Here is a 22,679-nt window from a genome sequence, read left to right as displayed (position 1 = left end):
TTCTAATTAATTTTAATATTACAGAATAAATTAGAATATTACTCATGGCAAATTTAATATATACAGTTTGGTATATATTTAGCCCACAGCCCTCAATCAAATTTGCTTTTGGGCCTTTATAGGAAAAAGTTTTGGCACCCCTGGTTTAAAGTATTCAGGGATAAAAAAAAAATAAAAAATTACACTTCTAACTTTAAGAAAGATTAATTGTATTTTTGTATATATACTGTACGATGAAACCTCTACATTGTCATTTTACATTCTGCACAGGTCTTCAAATGTAAATAGTTATTCACAAGAAAACAATAAAGCTCTGCATTTTATTTGTAGAGTATGTTTGCTCTACTGTATTTATCAAGATTTTTGATTGATTGGTTTATTATATTTTATGTAGATGGTCTCCCTTTCAAATTATTTTGTTCTGTCTGAAGAATTACACATTTTTTCCAAATACTGCAATTCATTTTATCTGGTAAAATTATCATAAAAAATAAAACATCATATTGTCAGTTTTTTTCCAAAATCATGTAGTTTCTTTCTTCTGTTAAACACAATTTTGTTTTGAATGAGGCTCATAGCTTGCACCCAGTAACCCATTAACTAATTTGGGGACCAGCAACCAGCATTCTTCAAAATATCTAATTTTGTGTTCAACAATATTGTGTATGGGTGTTTCCCAATTCTGGGTTCCAGCTGGAAGGGCATCCGCTGTAAAAAAAAATGCTGGAATAGTTGGTGGTTCGTTCTGCCATGGCGACCTCTGAAATAGAGACTAAGCCGAAGGTGAATGAATGAATGTGTTCAACATGAAAAAAACAAAACATATAGGTTTAAAGCAACATAAGGAAGAAAAAATTATGAGGTAATTAAAATGTTTGTGGTGAACTATCCCATTAATTGCTGCCATCCCTGATTTCAGTATGTTACATAAATGTATCAGTATGCTTCAGTATGTTTTTATCATGCACAATGTGATGTCTTCAAAAAATGGTAAATCATTATTTATAACCTCTCTCTCTCTCACACACTGTTCAGGTGTTGAATCTCTTCCTTGCCTTGCTGCTGAGCTCATTCAGCGCAGACAACTTGGCTGCTTCCGATGACGATGGTGAGATGAACAACCTGCAGATCGCAGTTATTCGCATTAAGAAGGGAATCGCCTGGGTGAAGGCTAAAGTTCGAGAACTGGTCAACATCATCCTCGGGAGGAAGGTCACAGACGAAGCCAAGCCGCTTGATGACATGTACGACCGTAAACTGAACTGCATTGCCAATCACACAGGTGTGGACATCAGCCGTGACCTGGACTATCAGAAAAATGGCAACGGAACTACCAGTGGCATTGGCAGCAGTGTAGGAAAATACATGATTGACGATGACCACATGTCCTTCATCCACAACCCCAACCTGACAGTATGTGTGCCCATCGCTGTGGGCGAGTCGGACTTTGAGAATCTTAACACTGAAGATTTCAGCAGCGAGTCTGAGGCAGAGGGCAGCAAAGAAGTGAGTATGCAAAAGAGCTGATGCTGTTATGCTTTTAGGTTTTGACCCAGTTGCTGGTGGGAAATATAATACCTGTGGTTATTGATTTTTCCTCTGAAGTAAATGCTTACTGTTTCTATACAGAGGTATTTGCTAATTTTTATCTGTGATACTGATGTATATGCAGTAAAGGGGGGATATTGTTTCAAGATGGTGTTCAGAATCTTGTAGGCCAATGAAAAACATGAACACAGATTCTTATTTCACTCTTTAAGTGCTACACAAAACAGAACTGTTAATATGGACCTTTTCATGGATGCATGACACAATTTCTTTTTATTTAATTTAATATCAGCTTGTATTTATAGCTCTTAGAGATAGATGATTGATTAACCGAAACGGTGCGTTTTAAACCGATTAATGGTATCAAAAAATCTTATTTTATAATTTTCTAAAGTTTATAAAGTCAATAAATGTGGCTGCATAAGGGGCCGATCACAGAGAATGTGTTTTTTTGCGTTGAGAGGTGCATCTTTTGAATGATTTACTAAAGGCCGCGAGTATTTTGCGCACTGCTTACGCGCCCTTCCCGATGTGATCGGCCCCTGATTTGCAACATATTTGTTATCTGACGATACGGTAACACGTGTTTACAGACGTTTTTTGCAGAAGAAGCAAGTTGAAAGAAGGATATTGCTGGTCACAGTTTGACACAGATGAGTTGTTGCCAAACCAGCGCTGATGCTGATAGCCTCTGTCATGGATCTTTAAAAGGATTCAGTCAGTGTTTTAGTTTTGTAATCTGAATTATTCATTTAAGTGAAAAATATCTAGGACAGGCCTATTTATTTTATTCTTTTTATTTAGGTTTTTTTTCTATGCTGTTGAAAAACTGCAAGTGTTGAAGATGTTCTGTTGTTATGTTCTTTTGTTAATATCTTCGCACTTTAAAGTAAATCAGTATTAAAAAATGTGATATTTAATGTGTCAGACACAAAATAGACACACATTTTTTTTTTTATTAAATAATAGTTCTGACCAGTTAACCGTTAATATTCTGTTAATGAGCAGCGGTTGTCGGTTGGCAAAATTAACCGAAATGAGCATCCCTAATAACTCTTAGAATTTGTATTCTTTGTGTCATTTTGGAAATAAAAATATATTTTTGTTAATTAAAATACAGAAAACTAGCTTACTCTGCTGTATAAGAGTTTTGTTAAAACAGCAGAGGAAATAAAGGCAAATTTGATTTAGTTTGTATGTTAATTTGATTAATCTAACACTCCTCAGACTAGAGCAGATAAATGATGATAACAGTGATGATAGTCGCAGATATCGCCAGTTGCTAATGCCTTTGATGATATCAAGGACTAAGTAGTTTCAGAGTCATTAGTAGACAGTTTCAAAAGCTCAGTCTGTTTTTAGTTTCACTTTCAGTAGTTAATAATTGACTGTGGGTTGTTGTTTTTTTTTGGGAAATGCTATCATGAATTTTTATTTATTTATTTGCTATTGAGCAAACGACAATGAAAAATTCTACATTTTTCCAACTTTGAAGATTTCATCTTCTTAGAACCTTGCAAGTGTGAAAAGGGTCCATAGATTATGGCTTTAAAACTGGTTCACAAACAGTCTTATGTAAGGATGCACCAATAGAATTTTTGAATTTTTGAAGAATAGGCGAGGCAGTGGCGCAGTAGGTAGTGCTGTCGCCTCACAGCAAGAAGGTCGCTGGTTCGAACCTCGGCTCAGTTGGCGTTTCTGTGTGGAGTTTGCATGTTCTCCCTGCCTTCGTGTCGGTTTCCTCCAGGTGCTCCGGTTTCCCCCACAGTCCAAAGACATGTGGTACAGGTGAATTGGGTAGGCTAAATTGTCCGTAGTGTATGAGTGTGTGTGTGAATGTGTGTGTGTGGATGTTTCCCAGAAATGGGTTGCGGCTGGAAAGGCATCCACTGCGTAAAAACTTGCTGGATAAGTTGGCGGTTCATTCCGCTGTGGCGACCCCAGATTAATAAAGGGACTAAGCCGACAAGAAAATGAATGAATGAATGAATGAATGGAATGGATCCATTCAACATTCAACATATTCAATATTTCTAAAACAACATAGGTTATATGCAGAAATATGCAGAAGGACCTTTAATTTTGCAGTAACCTAGGTCAAGAGCTTACAGCCTATGTAAAGCTGGATGCCGTTTAAGGTCTGTTTTCTTTAAAAATCAGTGACCTGTCTCAGAATGTACAAGAAGCACTGCATTAAATTACATTTTCCCCACCATGTCTTTAAAATATGAATATTTATTTTATTGTAAACAGCCTTTCATCACGGTTTACACTTGAGAAACTAAATGAATGCCAAAGTCTATTTAACTGATTGTATTTTATTTACATTGCAACATTGATGCTGTAAAAGAAACCGTATGAAATGAAAAAAAGTCACGTTCACCGGAAGTTTATCAGTATGAGAGGAAACACTAGCTCTGCATATACCCTATTCACTTTTGTTAGACAAATAATAGACCATATTTGTTTATTAAACTTATCAAATAAAACTAATGCTGTTGTTATATGTAAATTATACATTTTGCTGCTCCAGAAAATTATGGCCCACTTGTATGTGACATTTTGTACATACAGTATAAGACTCAAATCTAATATTTTGTACTGATTATATTTAGTTTTATGCAAGTATTTAATGATTTTGCTCTGAGAAAAATACTGGATTATTTAAATTCTGTTGGATGTTAAATGTTATATGATGTTGTTAAAACTTAGACTATATTGCCTTTATGTAACGATTAACCGTTGGTGTAAATATTGGTGGCCAACAGTGGTGGAAAGGGTACTGAAAAATCATACTTGGGTAAAAGTACCATTACTTGCCTAAAAATGTAGTGCAAGTAGAGTAAAGGTAAGAGGTTGATATTAGTTTAGATTTAGGTTGTGACGTCAAGTGACCAAAACTCAATGTCTAGCCAGTGTCTAAGGACAACTTTATTTTAATGTCCAATAACGACATCAGATGACATTGATATTCGGTTGATTTTAGGTTATGTTAGAAAGTGACCAAAATCCAACGTTGTGCCAACATCTTAAACTAACATCATATTGCTGTCAAATACTGTTATTTATTCTTCAGGTATGGCAACCAAAATCCAACGTATGATAGACGTCATAGTGGTAGTGTCCACACAATGTCAAGCTGTAACATCATTAGGCGTTGATTTTAGGTTGTACGTTGGACACTGACGTCGGCCTGACGTTGGGTTCTGACATCAACTGATTTTAATTTCCAAACAAAATGCAACATCCTCACAACGTTAGGTTACAACATCAATTTAATATTATGTTGATGTCTTATTCCTGCTGGGTGTTTAAGGCCATTTCGGGCAACATATAGTAAACATCCGTCATCTTCTCATCAGTGACACACATCAGTGACACACAACAGTTTCTGGGTCAATGATTTTGGACATTTTCTTTTGGATTCTTTTTAAGGCTTCCAAACAGTTTGCTGCAATTATAAATGTCTTGAGGTAGTTCATTATAATGCAATTTACCTTATATGTGCGATTGGAAAGGAATCAAAGGACTGATTTTTCTAATCCCCATAGACAATAAAAATAAAATAGTGACTGCAGGTTGAAGTAGTAAAAATACTGATACTGCACTGGAAATGTACTCAAGGGAAAGAAAATGTACTCATTTTTAAAACTACTTAGTAAATTAAAATTCCTAAGAAAAACTACTCAATTACAGTAATTTGAGTATTAGTAATTTGTTGCTTTACACCACTGGTGGCCAATACGTCAACCGAACTAATAGTCACACCAAAACAAGTAATATTGGTTGCTTTGTTTGAGCACCATTACTGAAATTTCACTTAAACTTATTTTTACTTAAATAATTTATCTTCACAAATGTCATCTTTCTTTTTGATCAGTTGGATGACATCAGCTCTTCAGAGGGCAGCACCATAGATATTAAACCAGAGGTAGAGGAAGCAGTGGTGGTGGAGACGGTAGAGGAATATGTCGATCCAGAAGCTTGCTGGACTGAAGGTAAAGGGCTTATCGATTGTTGTTTTCTTCTTCCTCTGTTTGGAGACTATTATACATTTTTTAAATGTAGAACATATAAGAATCATAAGATTAATTGAAATGTTTGCTGTTTTACAGCTTGTATTGCCCGCTACAAGTGTTGCGATGTGCCCATCACGGAAGGCTGGGGCAAGAATTGGTGGTTTCTCCGAAAGACCTGCTATCTGATTGTGGAGCACAACTGGTTTGAAACCCTCATCATCTTCATGATCCTCCTCAGTAGTGGAGCACTGGTAAGAATTCACAAATAACTCATAAAGATGTTCACAAGCACTTTTATCTATGATTGGCTACTGTTAAAACCTAGAACTTTTATATTTTAGGAACTGTGGCAGATTATTCATGCACATTATATTTTGTATTCTGTTTGAATTCTCTCTGAACGTTGCAATGATATCCTTATGAGGTATGTATGATGTGAAATTCAGGCAGACATTGTCTCATTGTAGAGACTAGGCGCCGGAGCTGCATTGCTGGGCAGTGTGATTAATGCACTGCACTATTCATCCAATTGGATCTATTTATGGCTCTGGAAATGTTCCTTTCTTTAGCATCACTAAGGATGCCAAAAAGGACTGTAATAGAATCGGAGATCTTGCCTTACACAATTTCTTTTTGAAAGCTGACTCTAACTTGTGCTTTTAAATAAATTATTGCACAAAGTAGCAGCCTATTTAGGAGTTTTTCCAGATTTGGTTTCGAATAAACATTTTAAATGTTCTTGCTGTTTATCTAGTTATTTCAATACGTATATTTTGTCAGTGTTTTAACTGAAACATTACTAAATTCACTTCATGTAAAGTCAATTGTTCTTAAAAATGTCATATGAAATAAAATCCAACTGATAGTACTGGAGTTAATTCAACCATATCATATGTTCTGCAGGCCTTTGAGGATGTGTATATTGAACAGAGGAAGACTATTCGAATCATTCTGGAGTATGCTGACATGGTCTTTACATACATCTTCATATTGGAGATGTTGTTAAAGTGGGTGGCCTATGGTTTTGTCAAGTACTTCACCAATGCTTGGTGCTGGCTGGACTTCTTCATTGTCGACGTAAGTCTGCTATTTCATTCATGCTATGTTTGTTGTCAAATGTCCTTGACATACACATCTTGTTGACTGGTTCTATCCTCCAAAAAGCTAAATCTGACCAGTGCTAAGTAGACGCAAGGCAATTTGTGCACAAATGAGGCATCACTGGATGTGGTGGATGGAGTTATGCAGCTTCAAAAACATGTTATCTTGAATCTGTTGGCTGAAATGAGAACTATAGTTTCTGCACTGCTAGTATAACAGTTCATTAAAAACAACAACAATCTCAGTGCACTCATTAAACACTCATCAAACAATGGTAAAATAATTTTTCCTTAGTCCTCTCGACTGATGACCTAAAAGTTCTGTCCAGTGTCTGTCCTAGTTTTTCACATTGTCTGTCTTTGAATATTTTGTCAAATGTTTCAATTCTGGCTTGCACTTCTATAAGAAAGTCCCAAGTAATACTTCAGCCATAGTCAGACCCCCTAGTTTTTCGTGATTCCGTGATCGCTGAATCCAACGCAAAATCAACAAGTCAAAGTCGAAAGTTTGTGCGATCCTCAATTTTTAATTAAACTCAAAATATTTGCAAAAAAAATGTATATAATCTCATAAAACCTCAAATTCCAAACCATTTAATCAAAGCATATTTATTTCAGTTTGCAATTAAATGTTTTACATGACTTATAGATGTTGCAAACGCAGCACACGTGATGTATTTGAGTGTCTCCTGAAAAACAACGTCTCACCTGCGCCCTCACAATCATTACATTACATTACATGAGGGGCGGGGGAGTTTTCAGCTTGTGCAATAAGCAGACGCGGATGAAGCGCGAGGGATTTACATGTGAAGTCATAGCAAAGATGAGATATAGACATCTTGTGGTGTGAATTGGGCGTTTTGTGCGTTTGACGCACTTTAGACTGCAAAAGAAACTTGGAGCAAACCGAGCAATGGAACAGACAGGTGGAGATAAGATTGATTCAAGGATGACAGTCGCTGGACATGACCAAATTGAAGGTCATTATTTGTGCTGTACATGTATGGCTGGTATTATGATGTGCATCAAAAAGATAGATTATTTCATTTAACTTTTTCCCTGCTGTTAACGAGAGAAAACACTTCCCTGCCATTGACGACTTTTATGGCAATACATGTTTTAGGTGTATTACGGTAGGGGAAGCCCTAACGCATATTCTATGTGTGACAATGTCAGAGGCTCTGGGGAGTGAAATCTGAGAAAAAGTAAGATTGTGGATAAAAATAAGAGTAATGCAACCTTCCTTTGGCTTTATCACTACAGTTTCAGATCTTGACTTTCTGGGAATTACCGCCACAAAATCAGTCATATTTATCGCAAAAAATATCATAAAAATCCTTGAAAAACTAGGTGGTCTGCATAGTGTTGTATCACCTAAACACCCTCTGGCTCAGCCTGTCTGGTACAGTAGCCACGCCCCTAAATAGCCCTATTGATTAAACTAGAGAATGATTGATTAATTTGGGTTGACCCAAATTTAAAGGTTTTGATTGTCACTTTCCAGGTGAATAAACCAGTGAATTGGATGTTTATATTTTTCAAGATCATTTATTTTGATTTATTTTAATGCTTTTTCACAACATTACTGCTGTAAAATGAAAGATTAAAGGCTCTTAAAATGCCGAGCGACCTGGCTTGCCTTAAACAGACTTTAGGAGCCTTGTTTAAACTGATAAAACACTTTTCTTTGGCATTTTCGACATCAGAGAAAGCATAAACTCTGCATGTTCATAGACCTGACAATACAGTTTGCCAGTCACAGTAAGGTAGGTTTTAAAGATGGTTTAAAAATAGCTGAAAACTGGTCCAGTAGATTCTTTGAGCTGTCAGTTTAAAAGCAAAATGGTGTAGCAGTGGAGATAAAAGGATAAATATCTGCCTACCGTCCTGTTTCCATGCAGATGTCTTGTGTGATACAGTACTTGAGGCCAAAAAACTGGATGGTTTCCTTTTCAACAAGATGTGAATGTTTTGGGCAGAGAAGAGTCAAACGTGGTCTTTTTTTTAAAAATATGAAGAGTAAAACTGTGTGGTATGCAGGGGTGAGGCTAGAAGAAAAACGGTGTGCTGTTTGTAATATGAAAATGATGTAATATATTTATCCTTTGTGTATAAATCGAGTTATTTCATAAGATTACATCATCTCTTTAAGATTTATCACCCATGCATAGTCATGCAAAAATGCTAGATTTCTGCGTTATACTGAGATGCTTGAATATCTGCTATCAGGAATGATAAACTGGCATTACAAATCACCAGTACTGTGCAAATATTTGTCCTCCCCCTTTGTATGCAATCATTAGTGAATTCCTTTTGCAACTGATACCCTTATATGTTGGAATGGAAACTACTAGCCAGTCTATCAATAACAAAGATTATTGATCAATGATATTCAAGCAGTTCTCATAACAATTGAACCTTGTTTCTAATACTTGTACATATGTGTACTATGTCTATACGGTGTGAACAATATGAAATGTGTGGCCTCTGACTGGTTTCATTTTCTGCCCTTATTGTGGGAGACTCACCAAGTGAAACATGCATTTAAAGGTCATACAAAAATTCAGTAAATATTTGTATACAGCTAATGCTCATGTAGATTTAAATAATAAACCAAAGCATTTGATGAAAACAAATTGAACAGTTTATGTGATTTAAATGCTCATACTTGGACTCCAAAGTAAGGGCTTCAGAGGAATGTCATGTGGATGTGATTTTCTCATGATATGTGGAGGACATGTTACAAATGCAGTGACCATGTCAAGATACAAACTGATTGTATGTGTGTTCTGACCTTGTTCCTGAACTAACCACCTTTCAGCAGAACTCGTACACCCAATATTCTTTAATGAGCGGCTGTGGGACATTTTTAGATGCATACGCAGTACACCTGATGCTCTTTTATGTCATATGTTCTTAAATGTGATCAAAACGATTTTGTCCAAAACATTGAACAAAAAGCCCTTATTATGGATTAAAAAGCTTTTGCTTAGCTATACAAAAATATACATTTGACTCATTGATAAAGAATTAAATATAAAATGTACTTTAAGACGTTCAGTACATGTACAGTACATACAGCCTGATTCCTAAATCATAGATGATGCTGCGGCTTCCATTCCATCTCAGAAAGCTGAAATGTTGTACACTTGAAATTAGCAACACTTACAGTAACATAACTGGGCTTCTATCTTGCAATCTGATGCAGAAACTCCATATAATATCATTAGGCAAATATGAGCGCATATACTGCAAATACAGTAAGGCAAATGTTTTCGCTCCAGAAGAATAAAAAAAATAAGCCACACTTTATTTTGATGTTCTGTTTGTTGAATTTAAGTTACATTGCATCTACATGCCAACTAATACCCATTAGATTATAAGTAGACTGTTAGGTTGGGGTTAGTGTTAAAGTTAGGGGTAGTGTAAGTTGACATGTACCTGCAAAGTTTCTTATAGTCAGTTAAATGTCTGTTGAAGGAGCAGAATCAGCAGATATTAAGCAGACAGTCTGCTAATAATCAAATGGACCATCAAAATAAAGTGTTCTCTAAAAATATAAATATTTTATATTATTATTATTATTATTATTATTATTGTTTGGTTACTATTTGTTTAATTCTGTAACTTTCACATAGACCAGTGTTTCTCAACCATGTTCCTAGAGGACCACCAACACTGCATGTTTTGGATGTCTCCTTTAGCCTTTTAGTTTCTGCTAATGAGCTAATGATCTAAATCAGGTGTGTTTGGTTAAGGAGACATGGTGCCGAGCTGGTGGTCATCCAGGAACATGGTTGAGAAACACTGACATGAACCACATTATGAAGCTTGGCATTAGCTAATGCCCCTGGCACTGGCTTGCTTAGTTTAGGACTTGTGGAGCTGTGCATTGTTGGATTTGCTCTTCAGTTTTTGGGCTTTTAGCAGTGACATTTACATTATTACTCTGAACTGAACTAAACTGAATTTCAACTGGGAGAACTGGACTGAAGCGGTTTCATTGACTAAAACTTCATTAATGTTAAGCTGCTTTGACACAATCTACATTGTAAAAGTGCTATAGAAATAAAGATGAATTAAATTTCAAAAAGATTAATTTAATATGAACACATTTTCTTATACATATCTTGAATTTTTCATATTTTGCAATAGCTGTGTTCTAAAAGCATGTCAGACAAATTAAAGGATGTCAAAATTAAATAAATAAAAAATCTCAAGGCCTTTTAACGCATTCTTTTTAAATGACTCTCAAAGATATTGTGAAGAACTATCTCACATCTGACTTGGAATGGAACGCAGGATAATATACAGTTAGACTATCCAGTTATTGACTAAACCCTGATTTATATTTCTGCATTGAGTGATCGCTATACCCCATGACACAATGGTAGAATCTGCGTTCTATCTGTGCTGCACTGGCAAGAACACTTCCGAAACACTATTAGGCAATGGGGTTTCTATGATCCACTGTATTGAGTTTCTTTCCAGATATTTTGGATTTATGCCAGATTTGGATTCGGATTTAATGTTTGCAAAGCTACTGTAGAAGTAGCTCAAACTCGCACTCATTTATGAAAAAATAGGTGGGAACTGAATATTCAACAACTTTTTATGTAAAATAAATACATAACAAAAGAGTCCACCCCTTTGGGACTCGACACTTGTTGAACACTTACACCACCAGCCTCGCTCCACTCCCACAACTCTCAGCCCCACCCACACTCATCAACACTACCCTACTGTCAATCACAGATATTGTGATATACAATTCTACATAATTGCGACATAAAGTTTCATTTTTTATGGTGTGCGTCAGGGTAGGACAAATGCTACATCTGACCTTTTGTGTGAACTTCATGCAGAATTATAAACTGGCTTTAAAGGAACACTCCTTTTTTTGGGCATTTTACAACTCTCCAAGAGTTAAACAGTTGAGTTTTCTCATTTTTGAATCTACTCAGCTGGTCTCTGGATCTGTCAGAAGCACTTTCACTTTAGCGTAAATTATTGAATTGGATTAAACCTTTAGCATCTCACTCAAAAAGAGTTTTGACAGTTTTTCTGTTTAAAGCTGGACTCTTCTGTAGTTGATGAAATGAATAAATTATATTGATTTTTATATATTTAATTTCATTTTCAAAACCTCATCTAAACAACTGACTTTATTAAAATAAAAGAAAGTGTATAATGATTCAAATATATTTTCATGATTTGTATTTATTGTTCATGGCTCAAAATTGCGACCGTTTTGGTCACATATGTGCCCGAAGTCTTATCAATGCAACCTCAAAATATATTTGGGAGCATTTGTGCGAGTGCATAACATTGTTGCCATGCGACCAGTTTTCACTGCGAAATGTTTACCGCATGTGCGAATTCAGGAGAAATTCACGCAGAATGGATCTTTGCACTAAAAAGCGCCAAACATATCGCTCAGGAATAATTTCAAACCTTTGTCATGTCAACTTGCTGCAGTAAACAAATCCTGTAATGCTTGCCCAGTCTTCAAGCTCTCCATATTGACCCACTGCTCTAGAACAAAACGCAAATAGATTAGTTAATATCAGCTGTCATTGTATACTAAAACCGACGGAAAATGAATGGTTGCAAATTACCTAAACTCTTTATTTTAATCAAAACTTGAGATGCTAATAGGGTTGTCACGATACTGGTATTCGGTACCAATAGGTACTGAAATTTTAAAATTGTCCATTTCCTGGGAACATTTAAGCGCTGTTGAGTTTAAACACAGATACAGGGATACTGGAGCATTTCAAAGTCACGTAGATCAGTTAGTTTGTCTATTAGCTGACAGAAGAGTTATCCGCTGATGAATCACAGCTTTAAAACGCCCCAGTGTCCCTGTATCTGTGGTTAAACTCAGTAAACCGCTGTGGATTTGGTGAATTGATGACCTTCATGGCCAATCACAGTCATTTTTGTTGAGCGTTAAACAGTGGCGTTGCGCAAAATGCGGAGGCCCCCCTGCAGGGATCACTGACGTGGCCCCCTGGTGAGGGAGAGAGGGGTTTAACGATCACAAATTGAGGAGCGGGGAAGGGAGGCGGGGTGGAGCGACAACGCGGGGAAGCCTTCACAAACTGAGGATCGATCACAAACTGAGGAGCGATCACAAACTTGGAGCGGCAAAGGGTGGCGTGGTGGAGCGACAACGTGGGGTAGCCTTTACAAACTGAGAAGCAATCACAAACTGAGGAGCGATCACAAACTGAGGAGCGATCACAAACTGAGGAGCAATCACAAACTGAGGAGCGATCACAATCTTGGAGCGGCAAAGGGGGGGCGGGGTGGAGCAACAACGCGGGGAAGCCTTCACAAACTGAGCAGCAATCACAAACCGAAAGCGGCGAGAGCGTCAAAGTAGCCAGAAGTCATTCATTTTCAATGAGAACCGGCGGCGAGGAACAGCACGGCGCGTCTTCTCTGGTGTGGGCATCGAGGAGAGTTGAAATCAAGTCAACTTTATGGTATGAGCTATGACGCGGTTCGGCGGCAAGCAATCAAAATGAAGTAGTCCACCGCTTGAGAGGAGTTCAGAGAACACAGACCTCTAAACTTTGGTTCCGACAACAGTTTTTCCCAAGAGTTTGATTATTGCGGTTGCCGGATTTCCAATTATTGAAAATCGCGACGACGCGGGGCCCCCTAATCACGCTACGCCACTGGCGTTAAACAACATGGCAAATCACCGGTATTTAAGAACATGCTCAACAGCACTTAAATGTTTGTGGGAAATGGACGTTTTCAAAATTTCTGTATCGATTGGTTTCGAATTCCAGTATTGTGATAACCCTAAATGCTAATAGTCTAATCCTATTCAAGGATTTATGCTAAGCTAAGCTAAAAGTGCTACCGCCAGAGCCGGAGATTGGCTGAATGAATTCAAAAAGGGAAAACTCAACTGTTAGGTGACTTGTAAAAAGAGCCTATTTCCAAAATCAGTGGAGTGCTCCTTTGAGGAATCAAGCCCACAGCTTAAAAATTACCCCTCAGACTTGTGAGTTTGCTCTGATTACAGTTCATACTCATCCTATGTCCATCAACCCCCCTACTTCTCAGCCCTAATTGCGGCTGATGGGAGCTATAGTCCTCTGTGACTATTCCCGGGGTGCTGGACTTACACTTGTGCTAGTTTGGAAGAACTCCATATCCCAAGATGGATCAAAAGTTCATTCCTCCCTCCCCCACTCACACCTGCTCTTCCCTTCCTTGAGGTAGTGCTGAGATGTGTTGATGTTGAGGACATGCAGCAGACGGTGAGTTGTCCTCCTGACTAGTCTGTTCCTCCACTGTTCTTTGCATTCATGGGTGTGATGCTCCAAGGGCTTTCACCAGGAGCCGGCATCATATCTAGCATGCGGTTTTGTGTTTATGTGTGTGTATATACTGCATATGTACCATTATTTCCTATGGTCTGTGTTACTATATATCTGTGCCATCAACCATACAGCTTATTATTTGACTATGCACACATTTTCTTTAATGCTAAGGGAGTGTGTGAGTTATAATTCATTTCAGAAGTACGTATTTTATTATAGTGCTTTATTCACTTTAAATTAATTTAATAAGCATAATAAGCATCACTTAATGGTATGAGTGAGCGCAAAACATCTGCCATTTTTGATTATGTTTTGACTTTGTTCAATTTCAGTTGATTTTGCTTTTTATTTTGCTGTCTTCATTTGGTCACAGCCACACATCTCATTGACCTTGCCTTGCAGAGCGAGTGTGCTGGCAGATGAAGAGAGCTTACACTGAGGGGCCATCTCAGACGGCTCAGGGGGCCCCGGGGCCCTCCATAAAGGGGCGCTTGTGGGTTCCAACTGAGGCTAAAGGTGATAATTACCCCCAAAGATCACATGATCTGTAGATGAAGGAGAAAGCTTTATTACACATTATCATCAAAACGGATTTTGTGAAACTTCAGGAAAAAAATGAAGAGATTTTTTTTTAATATGTCAATTTTAGTTAACGCAACATGAAATGCATAGTTTTTCCCCAAAGAATTGAACAGAAGATTTTTCTGTGCCAGACTGTTAATGTGTACTTGGTCCCCTTGTGGGTTATATCTATTGAAAACCACCAATAATTCTAGACTTGTGGTTTTTAAAATGTCAGCATGCATCAGTGAAGGAAAATAATACCATCAGCATTGAGAATAAAGCTTTCACCTTTAATAGAATCCCCTCTGTGAGTTGGTTAGCTTTCAGTGTTGTGGACTTTTGCTGTGTTTTTACCAAGTCTACGTCAGTGATTGGTTGGAGGTGTGCAGGTCTGTTTGTATACCTTTTCATTGGGGTGCTCAAGCCTGGTGTCCCAATGCCTTTTTTTGTTCCTTAAAATCCGCTTGAACAGCAAATTGCTGCAGATTTTTACTTTCAGTAGGATGAAGTATTTCCAGCTGAATTTGAATATTGAGTGGGGGGCGGGTTTTATTTTTGCGCTCCGCTTCTCATTTTTTACTTGAACCAAACTAATGGTTGCAGATCATTGCTTCCCACAGGTTTGAAATATACACACCATTTACCCACATCACATAAATAAATAAATAGTTAACTATATGCGACAAACAAAACATATTTTCATTTTTAATAATAATTGTATGTATTATGACTCTGTTATACACTGTTTTTTTTCATTGGGTTAAAGTAAAAAGACGCAATAAAAATTAATACTTTTATGCTATTCAGAAGCCATGTGCACCCACTGACAGGTGAAATCTGCTTCTCTTTCTTTCAAGTTCAAAGCAAACTTGAATGCAAAAGCATTTTAGATATGATTATAAAATAGCATATGTAATATATTAAAATCATCAAATTAATAAAATAATCAACAATTAAGAAGTAAATGACAAAAAAGGTAATAGAAACAGACAATATCTCTAAAAATGATCATAATTGCAAAATTAAAACGAATAGATTTTTTTAAATAAGGCAAATGCATTGATTAACCATTTCTTATGGTGTACAAATATTTTACAGCCAGTTTAGACCAGTCATTTCATCTTCTCTGAACATATAATGAAGTTTTTTTTGAGTCATTTAAATTAATGAATCTATTATTTACTTTTCTCTTGGTCTCGCAGCTGTGTGTGTACTGTCAGCTGTGAAACCAGGAGGAAAGTAATCTTTAATTAAAAAGTAATGCAAAAACACATACCAGCTTTAGAAAGCAAAAGTTGAATTCCAGACATTTTAGGAGATTTAGGTGCTTTCACACTAGCACTTTTGGTCCTCACCCAGGTTCGTTTGACGTCAGAGTTCGGTACATTTAGCTAGAGTCTGCCTGAAAGGGGTGGTCTGGGGTACAGTTTACTTCTGGTATGAATGCAATCGTTTCAAATAACGTAATTGGACCGCCAACTGTACTACAAACTTGTGTTTTCGTAACATTCATTCGTGTGTATGTTTTTTTGCGTATCACAAACTGTACCTTGGTGACAAGCGGGACTGAGCCAGGGCAAACAAAGTGATAATATCTGCTTGTCTCTTCCAAAAACAGCTTCTGCAGACATTGCGTGATGTTCTGAACGTTTATAATATTTTTTTGGCAGATAGAGACGCAAGTTGCTCTCTGTTTGTCCAAAACCAAAAGATTCAGTAAAAACAGAATGACGACAATGTGCGTACATCTTTCAATTTTGGTGCTTTGCTTTTGTGGTCACCTAGCGACAGCCGTACACACAGCAGCAGCTGCGGTTCAGAAGGAAAAAAGACAGTGTGAACACAAACCAACTGAGAAGGTGGCAAAGGGGGACAATCGAACTTGGGTACTGTCCAGGCAATTGAACCAAGTGTGAAAGCATCCTTAGAAACCCAGGCCGGATGATTTTTTTAAGTCCGAAAAATGCGCATCTCTGTGGGTCTGCAGAGCTTGTGAAGCTGTCTGCATGAGTGTTGACAGGTCTCATGGGCACAGAACAAAATGGGTAAACGAGAGAGGTTTTTCTACTACTTAATCGGTCGCGGATGTTTGGTTATGTTGAGCAGATGCAAAAAGTGTAAAAGGTGTGTATTTAATAGTATAATAATAGTAAAAAAAGAGTGTCACTAAATATACTTGGGCGGTCGTTAATATACCAGGGCGGTCTATGTGTGGGAAACACTGGAGAGGCGTGAATAAGCATATCTCACCTACAGTAAGTCATCAAGGGCTGCCAACCCTAAGTGGAGGCAAATGCGTAGATTTTGATTGCCAAAAATCTTTCTGTGGATTCACCTTAAAACTAACAATGTGTGGTAGCAAAATAAATATTGTAATCGCTGTTACAAATTACAAGTCTTTTTCGACATCCCTGTTTTACACCAATACCTTACATCGACTCCTTTGACGGTTGTATTATAATCAATACAGTTCTCTAGAGAGCCATTTTGACCAATATGACCTTTGCGCTTATGTTAGCCTTCTGCTTTCATCAAGCATGGAGGGCGTTTACCTTTCTGCAGAGAATGGCATTTTGAGATTAACCAAGGCTTGGGTTCCCACAAAGTGATTTTTGTCCTTTTAGTGCTGTCTAATGTCCATTTACTATCTGCCCTGATTTCCCCCTCCGCTGTCACATTACTGTGTCAATGTGATGCTCTTTAAACTGTAAAATCAATGTGAATTGCAACTTGGCATACATGTACATGTTTACCTGTATTCTTTCTCACAGGTTCCATTAGTTTGTCTGTCTTAAATTAAATGGGATTTAATGCCTCAGCCAAGAGCGACACGGAGAGACAATGTTAGAAGGGCAAGGGTAAGGTTCTTGCAGTATGTTGGGTTGTTTGTTTTTAATGCACCTGCAGGGTTCACTACTATCTTCTCAAACCCCACGTCCCCTAACGTACTTCATCCGCCATGAGTTTTGCGCTTCTCTGTCTTCTTTTGTTGGAGTCTTATGCTTCTCTCTCTCTTTCTGTCTCTCTCTTTCAACCACAGTTTCTCCACAGGTGTTAGGAAGCTCACAAGGGTTGGTGACCTCCCAAAACTAACTTGAGTACAAAACCCTGGGTTTATCCTCTGCCTCTAAACCCCTATCTATACCTGTAACCAATACTAAACATGAGTCTTTCTCTCTCTCTTCTCCTTGGGGATATATACATGTATAAATGCGGTGTTATATATGTATATACCCATCCAAACTGTTGTAATGTGTGTAAATCAACGTTCCAGCAGCTCTAGAGGCCAACTCTTCCCTCAAGAGCTTTCTCCCATCTAACAGTATGGATCCTTTTTTGCTTCTCTGTTTCTGTGTAGGTGTCTATAGTCAGCCTTATAGCTAATGCGCTGGGCTACTCCGATCTAGGGCCCATTAAATCACTCAGGACACTAAGGGCCCTGAGACCCCTCAGAGCATTGTCACGTTTTGAAGGGATGAGGGTAAGATACAAAGCTATAGAGCTGATCTCTCTGCATGCCCATTCAGCAGTTACAGCATGCTAGAACTGATCGAGAAAAAAAAAAACGAACGACAAGGACCACCAAAACCATACCGGGGGATTTTAATTTTTTTTTAAGACAGCCGCCAATGAAAAGGACTCTCCCTTTTCATGCACACCTCTTCTGTACCACATTAATGATCCAGTCATGACGCAGCTGAGATAAAAAGATGTGAAAAGCACCTCTGTTCCCTGATTTACCTGAAATCGGGTGTACGATTGACTACTAGTTTAGCTAAGCTGTTGTCAAATTTATCAAAGCTGCCTCATTACAAGTAATGTCAATTGGCCCTTGCTAAAAAAAAAAAAAAACAGCATGGAAAATGATTGACAAATCCAAACACAACGCCATTCAAATTCCTTTTCATTTCACACAGCATTTGATCTGCAATTGGCTGTTCATTTGGCCTGACTCTCAACTTCTGCTTTTGATGGAGAGCCCCCTTCCTTCCATTTCTCCTCTGTTACACTGACCCTGTCTCTCAGAGAACAACCAGCAGCACGCCACTACACCAGCACTACAGTAGACTAGATACTAGCCCTATATGCTGATGAAACATCAGAGCACATTTAATATTATTGACCCTTTGCTAAGCTACACTTTGCTTGATGTTTGCATGACTGTCAATAAAGCATGCTGATGAACTGTAAAGAAAATTAAGTAGTAATAAATGGAATGGAATTAAGTATCGTATAGGAATAATATTTAATCTGCCATCTTTCTGTGAAGAAATTCAAAATCTCAAATGTTGTCTTTGAATATTTGTATTCACCGAAGGCTCTGTTTTTACCTGGTATTAAAGTTTATCTTCAGTGATCTGTTCATAAGTGGTCACCCAAGATGCATCCACCTGGTATTAACAATGATGCATCTCTTGTGATCACTTCAGATTTCTTTCTAATACCAGATGTAAACAGGAATAGGGAGATGTAAAATAATCCTAAACAGTGCGGTTTAATTCAGTAATTTCTGTTAAATTTTAATTTTCAACTATTCAAATAGAGGTTAATCCTTGACTTTATTATAAATAAAGCCAACCCTTACATGACATATTGTATGACAAAAAATGTGAAGGCATGATTGGTCAGAGACGTTTTAAGGTTAGCATGATTTTACCAAGTAGAACATGAACCTGGAACAACATTCAACCAATATACATTTACAGTTGGATGTCAAGTTTAGGCTTAAACAATAGTTTTGGCCATTTACTACCTATAATAATTGGGGGGTAGGTGATAGTTATAAGGGATACGGTTAGGGTCAAGACAAAGTTCCTGAATGGGAATGTTGTTCCAAGATCAACCAAAGATGTTGTCCCTAGAACTAATGTCATACTTGGAAAAATCATTGCATTGCGTTTTAAGGTGGAGCTTAGCAAAGGGCAAGATTGTCAAGATGAAAAAAATGTGCTATTTCCTATTAGCCAAAGAGTAAGAATGCTGAGAAGAACTTCTGAGTGACAGTTTTCTAGTATTGATAATCATTTGTCGACGCTGAATGTTGGATTTCATACAGGTCATTATTAGTCATCATCCTAGCAAATTTGGCAAAGATAGGCTCCCCTTAACCCTTTGATGGTTGTGAACAGTTGCACCTGGTTGTTGTCACTTCAGTCTTTCTTTTCTTACCTGTGGACTGGTTGCCCTGAGCTTCTGTACCCTCTGAACCCCTTCTCACCTCCTCCCTGCCCCTCATCTGCAGCACCGTGCAGCATCTTCCCTCCCTTCCCTTCATTTCACACTGTTCACTTCAGCCCATTCGGCCCCGCGCTGCCCGGCCTGGAGCAGTGTTGAGGAGCCGAGCCGCTGGAGGCTCACTTCGCCCCTCTTTGCTTGTCTAGGATCTGCACATGGGACTGTAGAAAGGAGGGAGATATTTGCTAAGCTTCTGTATCTCTCTGTATTTTCCAGCATGGATTACCATTGCCTTTAGCAGTGCAGAGTGGAGGATTCTTTTAGATTTGATTAATTAGGACATAATAGTCAGTGGTTAAGTAGTATCTTGCAGAACTGTGGAACAAACAGCAAGCAAGAGGTTTGTGTTAGCTGTTACTTTCAAATGGAACGAAGCATAAAGGAATCAGTAAAGAGATTCTGTGATCTCAAACTGCTGTGATGACTAAAGGTATGCTTGAACCCAAAAATGACAGACAAGGTGTCTAGTTGTCAAAATGAAAGCAGTATTTGATGTTTGCTTTTATTTAGAAGTCCACTAACAGGGCTCTAGACTGCAGTTGAAATGGTTGCTACATACTTTCAAATAATCCTTTTCAGCAAGCTTTCATCACTATTGGTGACAGTCAGATATTAGGGTTGGGTGATGTCAACCAATTTGTCATTGTACGATAGAGGTGTGAACCTATACTGGTCTCACGGTTCGGTTCTATTACGATTATCATGCCTTCGATTCTGTTTAATTCGATATCTCGGTGCATCACGGTGCATTGGCGATTCTTTCCATATACAGTGTTATATTTTAGGGGGGAGGCTATAACAAGCTGTCTGTATAAACACACAGAGACACAGCACCACACTGTCTCTCATTTACAAACATACACAAACATAGACAGCACCAAACAAACAAACAAACACACACACACACACACACACACTAAAGCCCTCGCAACAGGCAGAGCTTGCGCTGAGCGGAGCAGAAAAAAAGAAAAAAGAAAAAAAGAAGCACTTTTCCGACTGTCCCTTACTGAAAGCTCCTCTCAGCGCGAGCTCTCCTGGCTAAACACATATTGCGAGGGCTTAAACGGAGCATTGCTCGTAATGTTGAGCGAAAAAAAGAAAGACAGCTGTGAAACATAACCAGCTTTGTCTTTTTGTAAGAAACACACTTTAGATCTTTTTAGGGTAAGAGGTTTTAGAGTTATTGCCGTCTATAACTGAATGTGTGTCAGCAATATCGAAAACAAAACCAACTGATCCGCGCTCATTTCTGGCGCCCCCCTGGATATACAGCGCCCGTAGCATTTGCGTATGGTGGCTATGCCACGGGCCAGCCCTGAGTTGGCTGTGTTGTAAATACTCACGCTCAAAAAATGACGTCAGTACATAATAACCGGTTATGATTATTACTGAACCGATACCGAATTGTCTGCGTCTGCATCTCGGTGCACCGAAGAAACAATTAATTTTGACACCCCTATCGTGCGATGTCCAATGTGAAACAGCGCGATGGACGATGGCATCGTCGTCATATGTGGAGATAAATTAATTATTTATGAATAAATGCAGCCAAATGCTTCAACTACCTGACCCGCATGGTCTTTGTTTTACCCATAACCTAGTCATAAATAAATAAAGATAAGTTACACACCAATTACCACCTGTCAATCACTTTTTCCGAGTGGCATGAATAGGCAAATTAATCTGTGTTGTTATAATGGCGTCGACAAAGTATCTGAGGTTTTCATTAAAATTACTAAGTACAAGCCTGAAAGCGAAAGATTAAAGCAGTGTACTGATGCTGTGACATGTTACCTGATAGATTTGTAAGACAGAAGAGTCGTTAGATAGAGATAACATTAATTGAATATAAAGTTTAACAGCCATAGTGAGACGCGATCCAGGCAGCGATACATCCTTGATAAACTGTGTGACCTGCAATGCTCTCTGGGGTTTTTTGCTTAAAGCACATACTGACTGCTGGAGCTCAGACGCACGCGTACACTACAGTGCATGATAGAGTGTGTTTGTGTGTGCGTGTGGTCACCAGATGTGTGTTTTCAGCGGTATAGTGTGAAAAGAGGGCTTTTCAGAAATGCTAGATGAAACACCAGTGTGGATGTAAATCGTTTTCGTTCAAAATACCATTTTGAAACTAAGATGCATTAGTGTGAACGGGTGTAATTTTTGCGGCTGTGACGTGGGCAAGGCAGAGAACTGCACTGCTGGCTCAGCATCGTGATGTCTATCGGAGATGAACAATGGCATTGTCTATCGACCCAACCCTATCAGATATTGTATTTTTAGTCTTTTCTCAAAAGACTCCGGTGAACTTTCTTTTTACCTAAAGATTGTGTTTACCCAAAGAAGAGATTTGAAACAGACTCGGTCAGTCAGTAAATCATCTGAGTTCTGTTGCTAAACCATAAGTGATTTTTAATCTACTTTGAAAAGAACTACAGTAGGTAACATTTTGCATATTTTGCGATATATTTTATCATCATTGGTTAGCCTAGTCATAAATCATTAGCCTTTTACATTTAGTATTTTAAGAGCCAATGGCTTTCTAGTCATTTTGACTTTATTCTAGAGCCCTGTTACCATATTTTATATTTCAGCATTTAGTAATTATTTTGCTTTTTTTCTTCTGTTATATTCCTTTAATATCTTAATTTATTGTATTTAGATTAGACTGTCATTTTTGGGTGAATCAAAATGTTTCCATAGATTTGCTCTGTTCATGTATCTATAATTGGATTCATGAGGGTCTCAATTTGATGCAACCTGTAGTAACAAATAAGCCAAAGAGAGAACGATGAGTTCTTACTTTAGTAAATAATCAGTTTCAATGTTCATCAACTGATATGCTGTTTTGTTTGAAATCAGCAAAA

The 22,679-nt window shown here is 37.9% G+C and overlaps 1 protein-coding gene across 15 annotated transcripts in view; it reads left to right on the top strand.

The window, feature by feature from the left end:
- Positions 1–22,679, top strand: part of scn8aa (sodium channel, voltage gated, type VIII, alpha subunit a) — a 95,454-nt gene that overhangs the window by 64,687 nt on the left and 8,088 nt on the right. For 6 of the 15 annotated variants that reach the window (XM_068216796.2, XM_068216793.2, XM_068216797.2 and 3 more), the window contains 5 exon segments: positions 1,036–1,506; positions 5,429–5,546; positions 5,664–5,818; positions 6,471–6,644; positions 17,933–18,055. In XM_068216796.2, coding sequence (XP_068072897.1) covers positions 1,036–1,506; positions 5,429–5,546; positions 5,664–5,818; positions 6,471–6,644; positions 17,933–18,055 — 1,041 coding nt within the window. 15 annotated transcript variants of the gene reach the window in all.

The sequence above is a fragment of the Danio rerio genome, chromosome 23 (assembly GCF_049306965.1).
Source record: "Danio rerio strain Tuebingen ecotype United States chromosome 23, GRCz12tu, whole genome shotgun sequence".
NCBI classification, from domain to species: Eukaryota; Metazoa; Chordata; class Actinopteri; order Cypriniformes; family Danionidae; genus Danio; species Danio rerio.
Note: the sequence above shows the minus strand (reverse complement) of the source record. Positions and strands in the feature narration are given on the sequence as shown.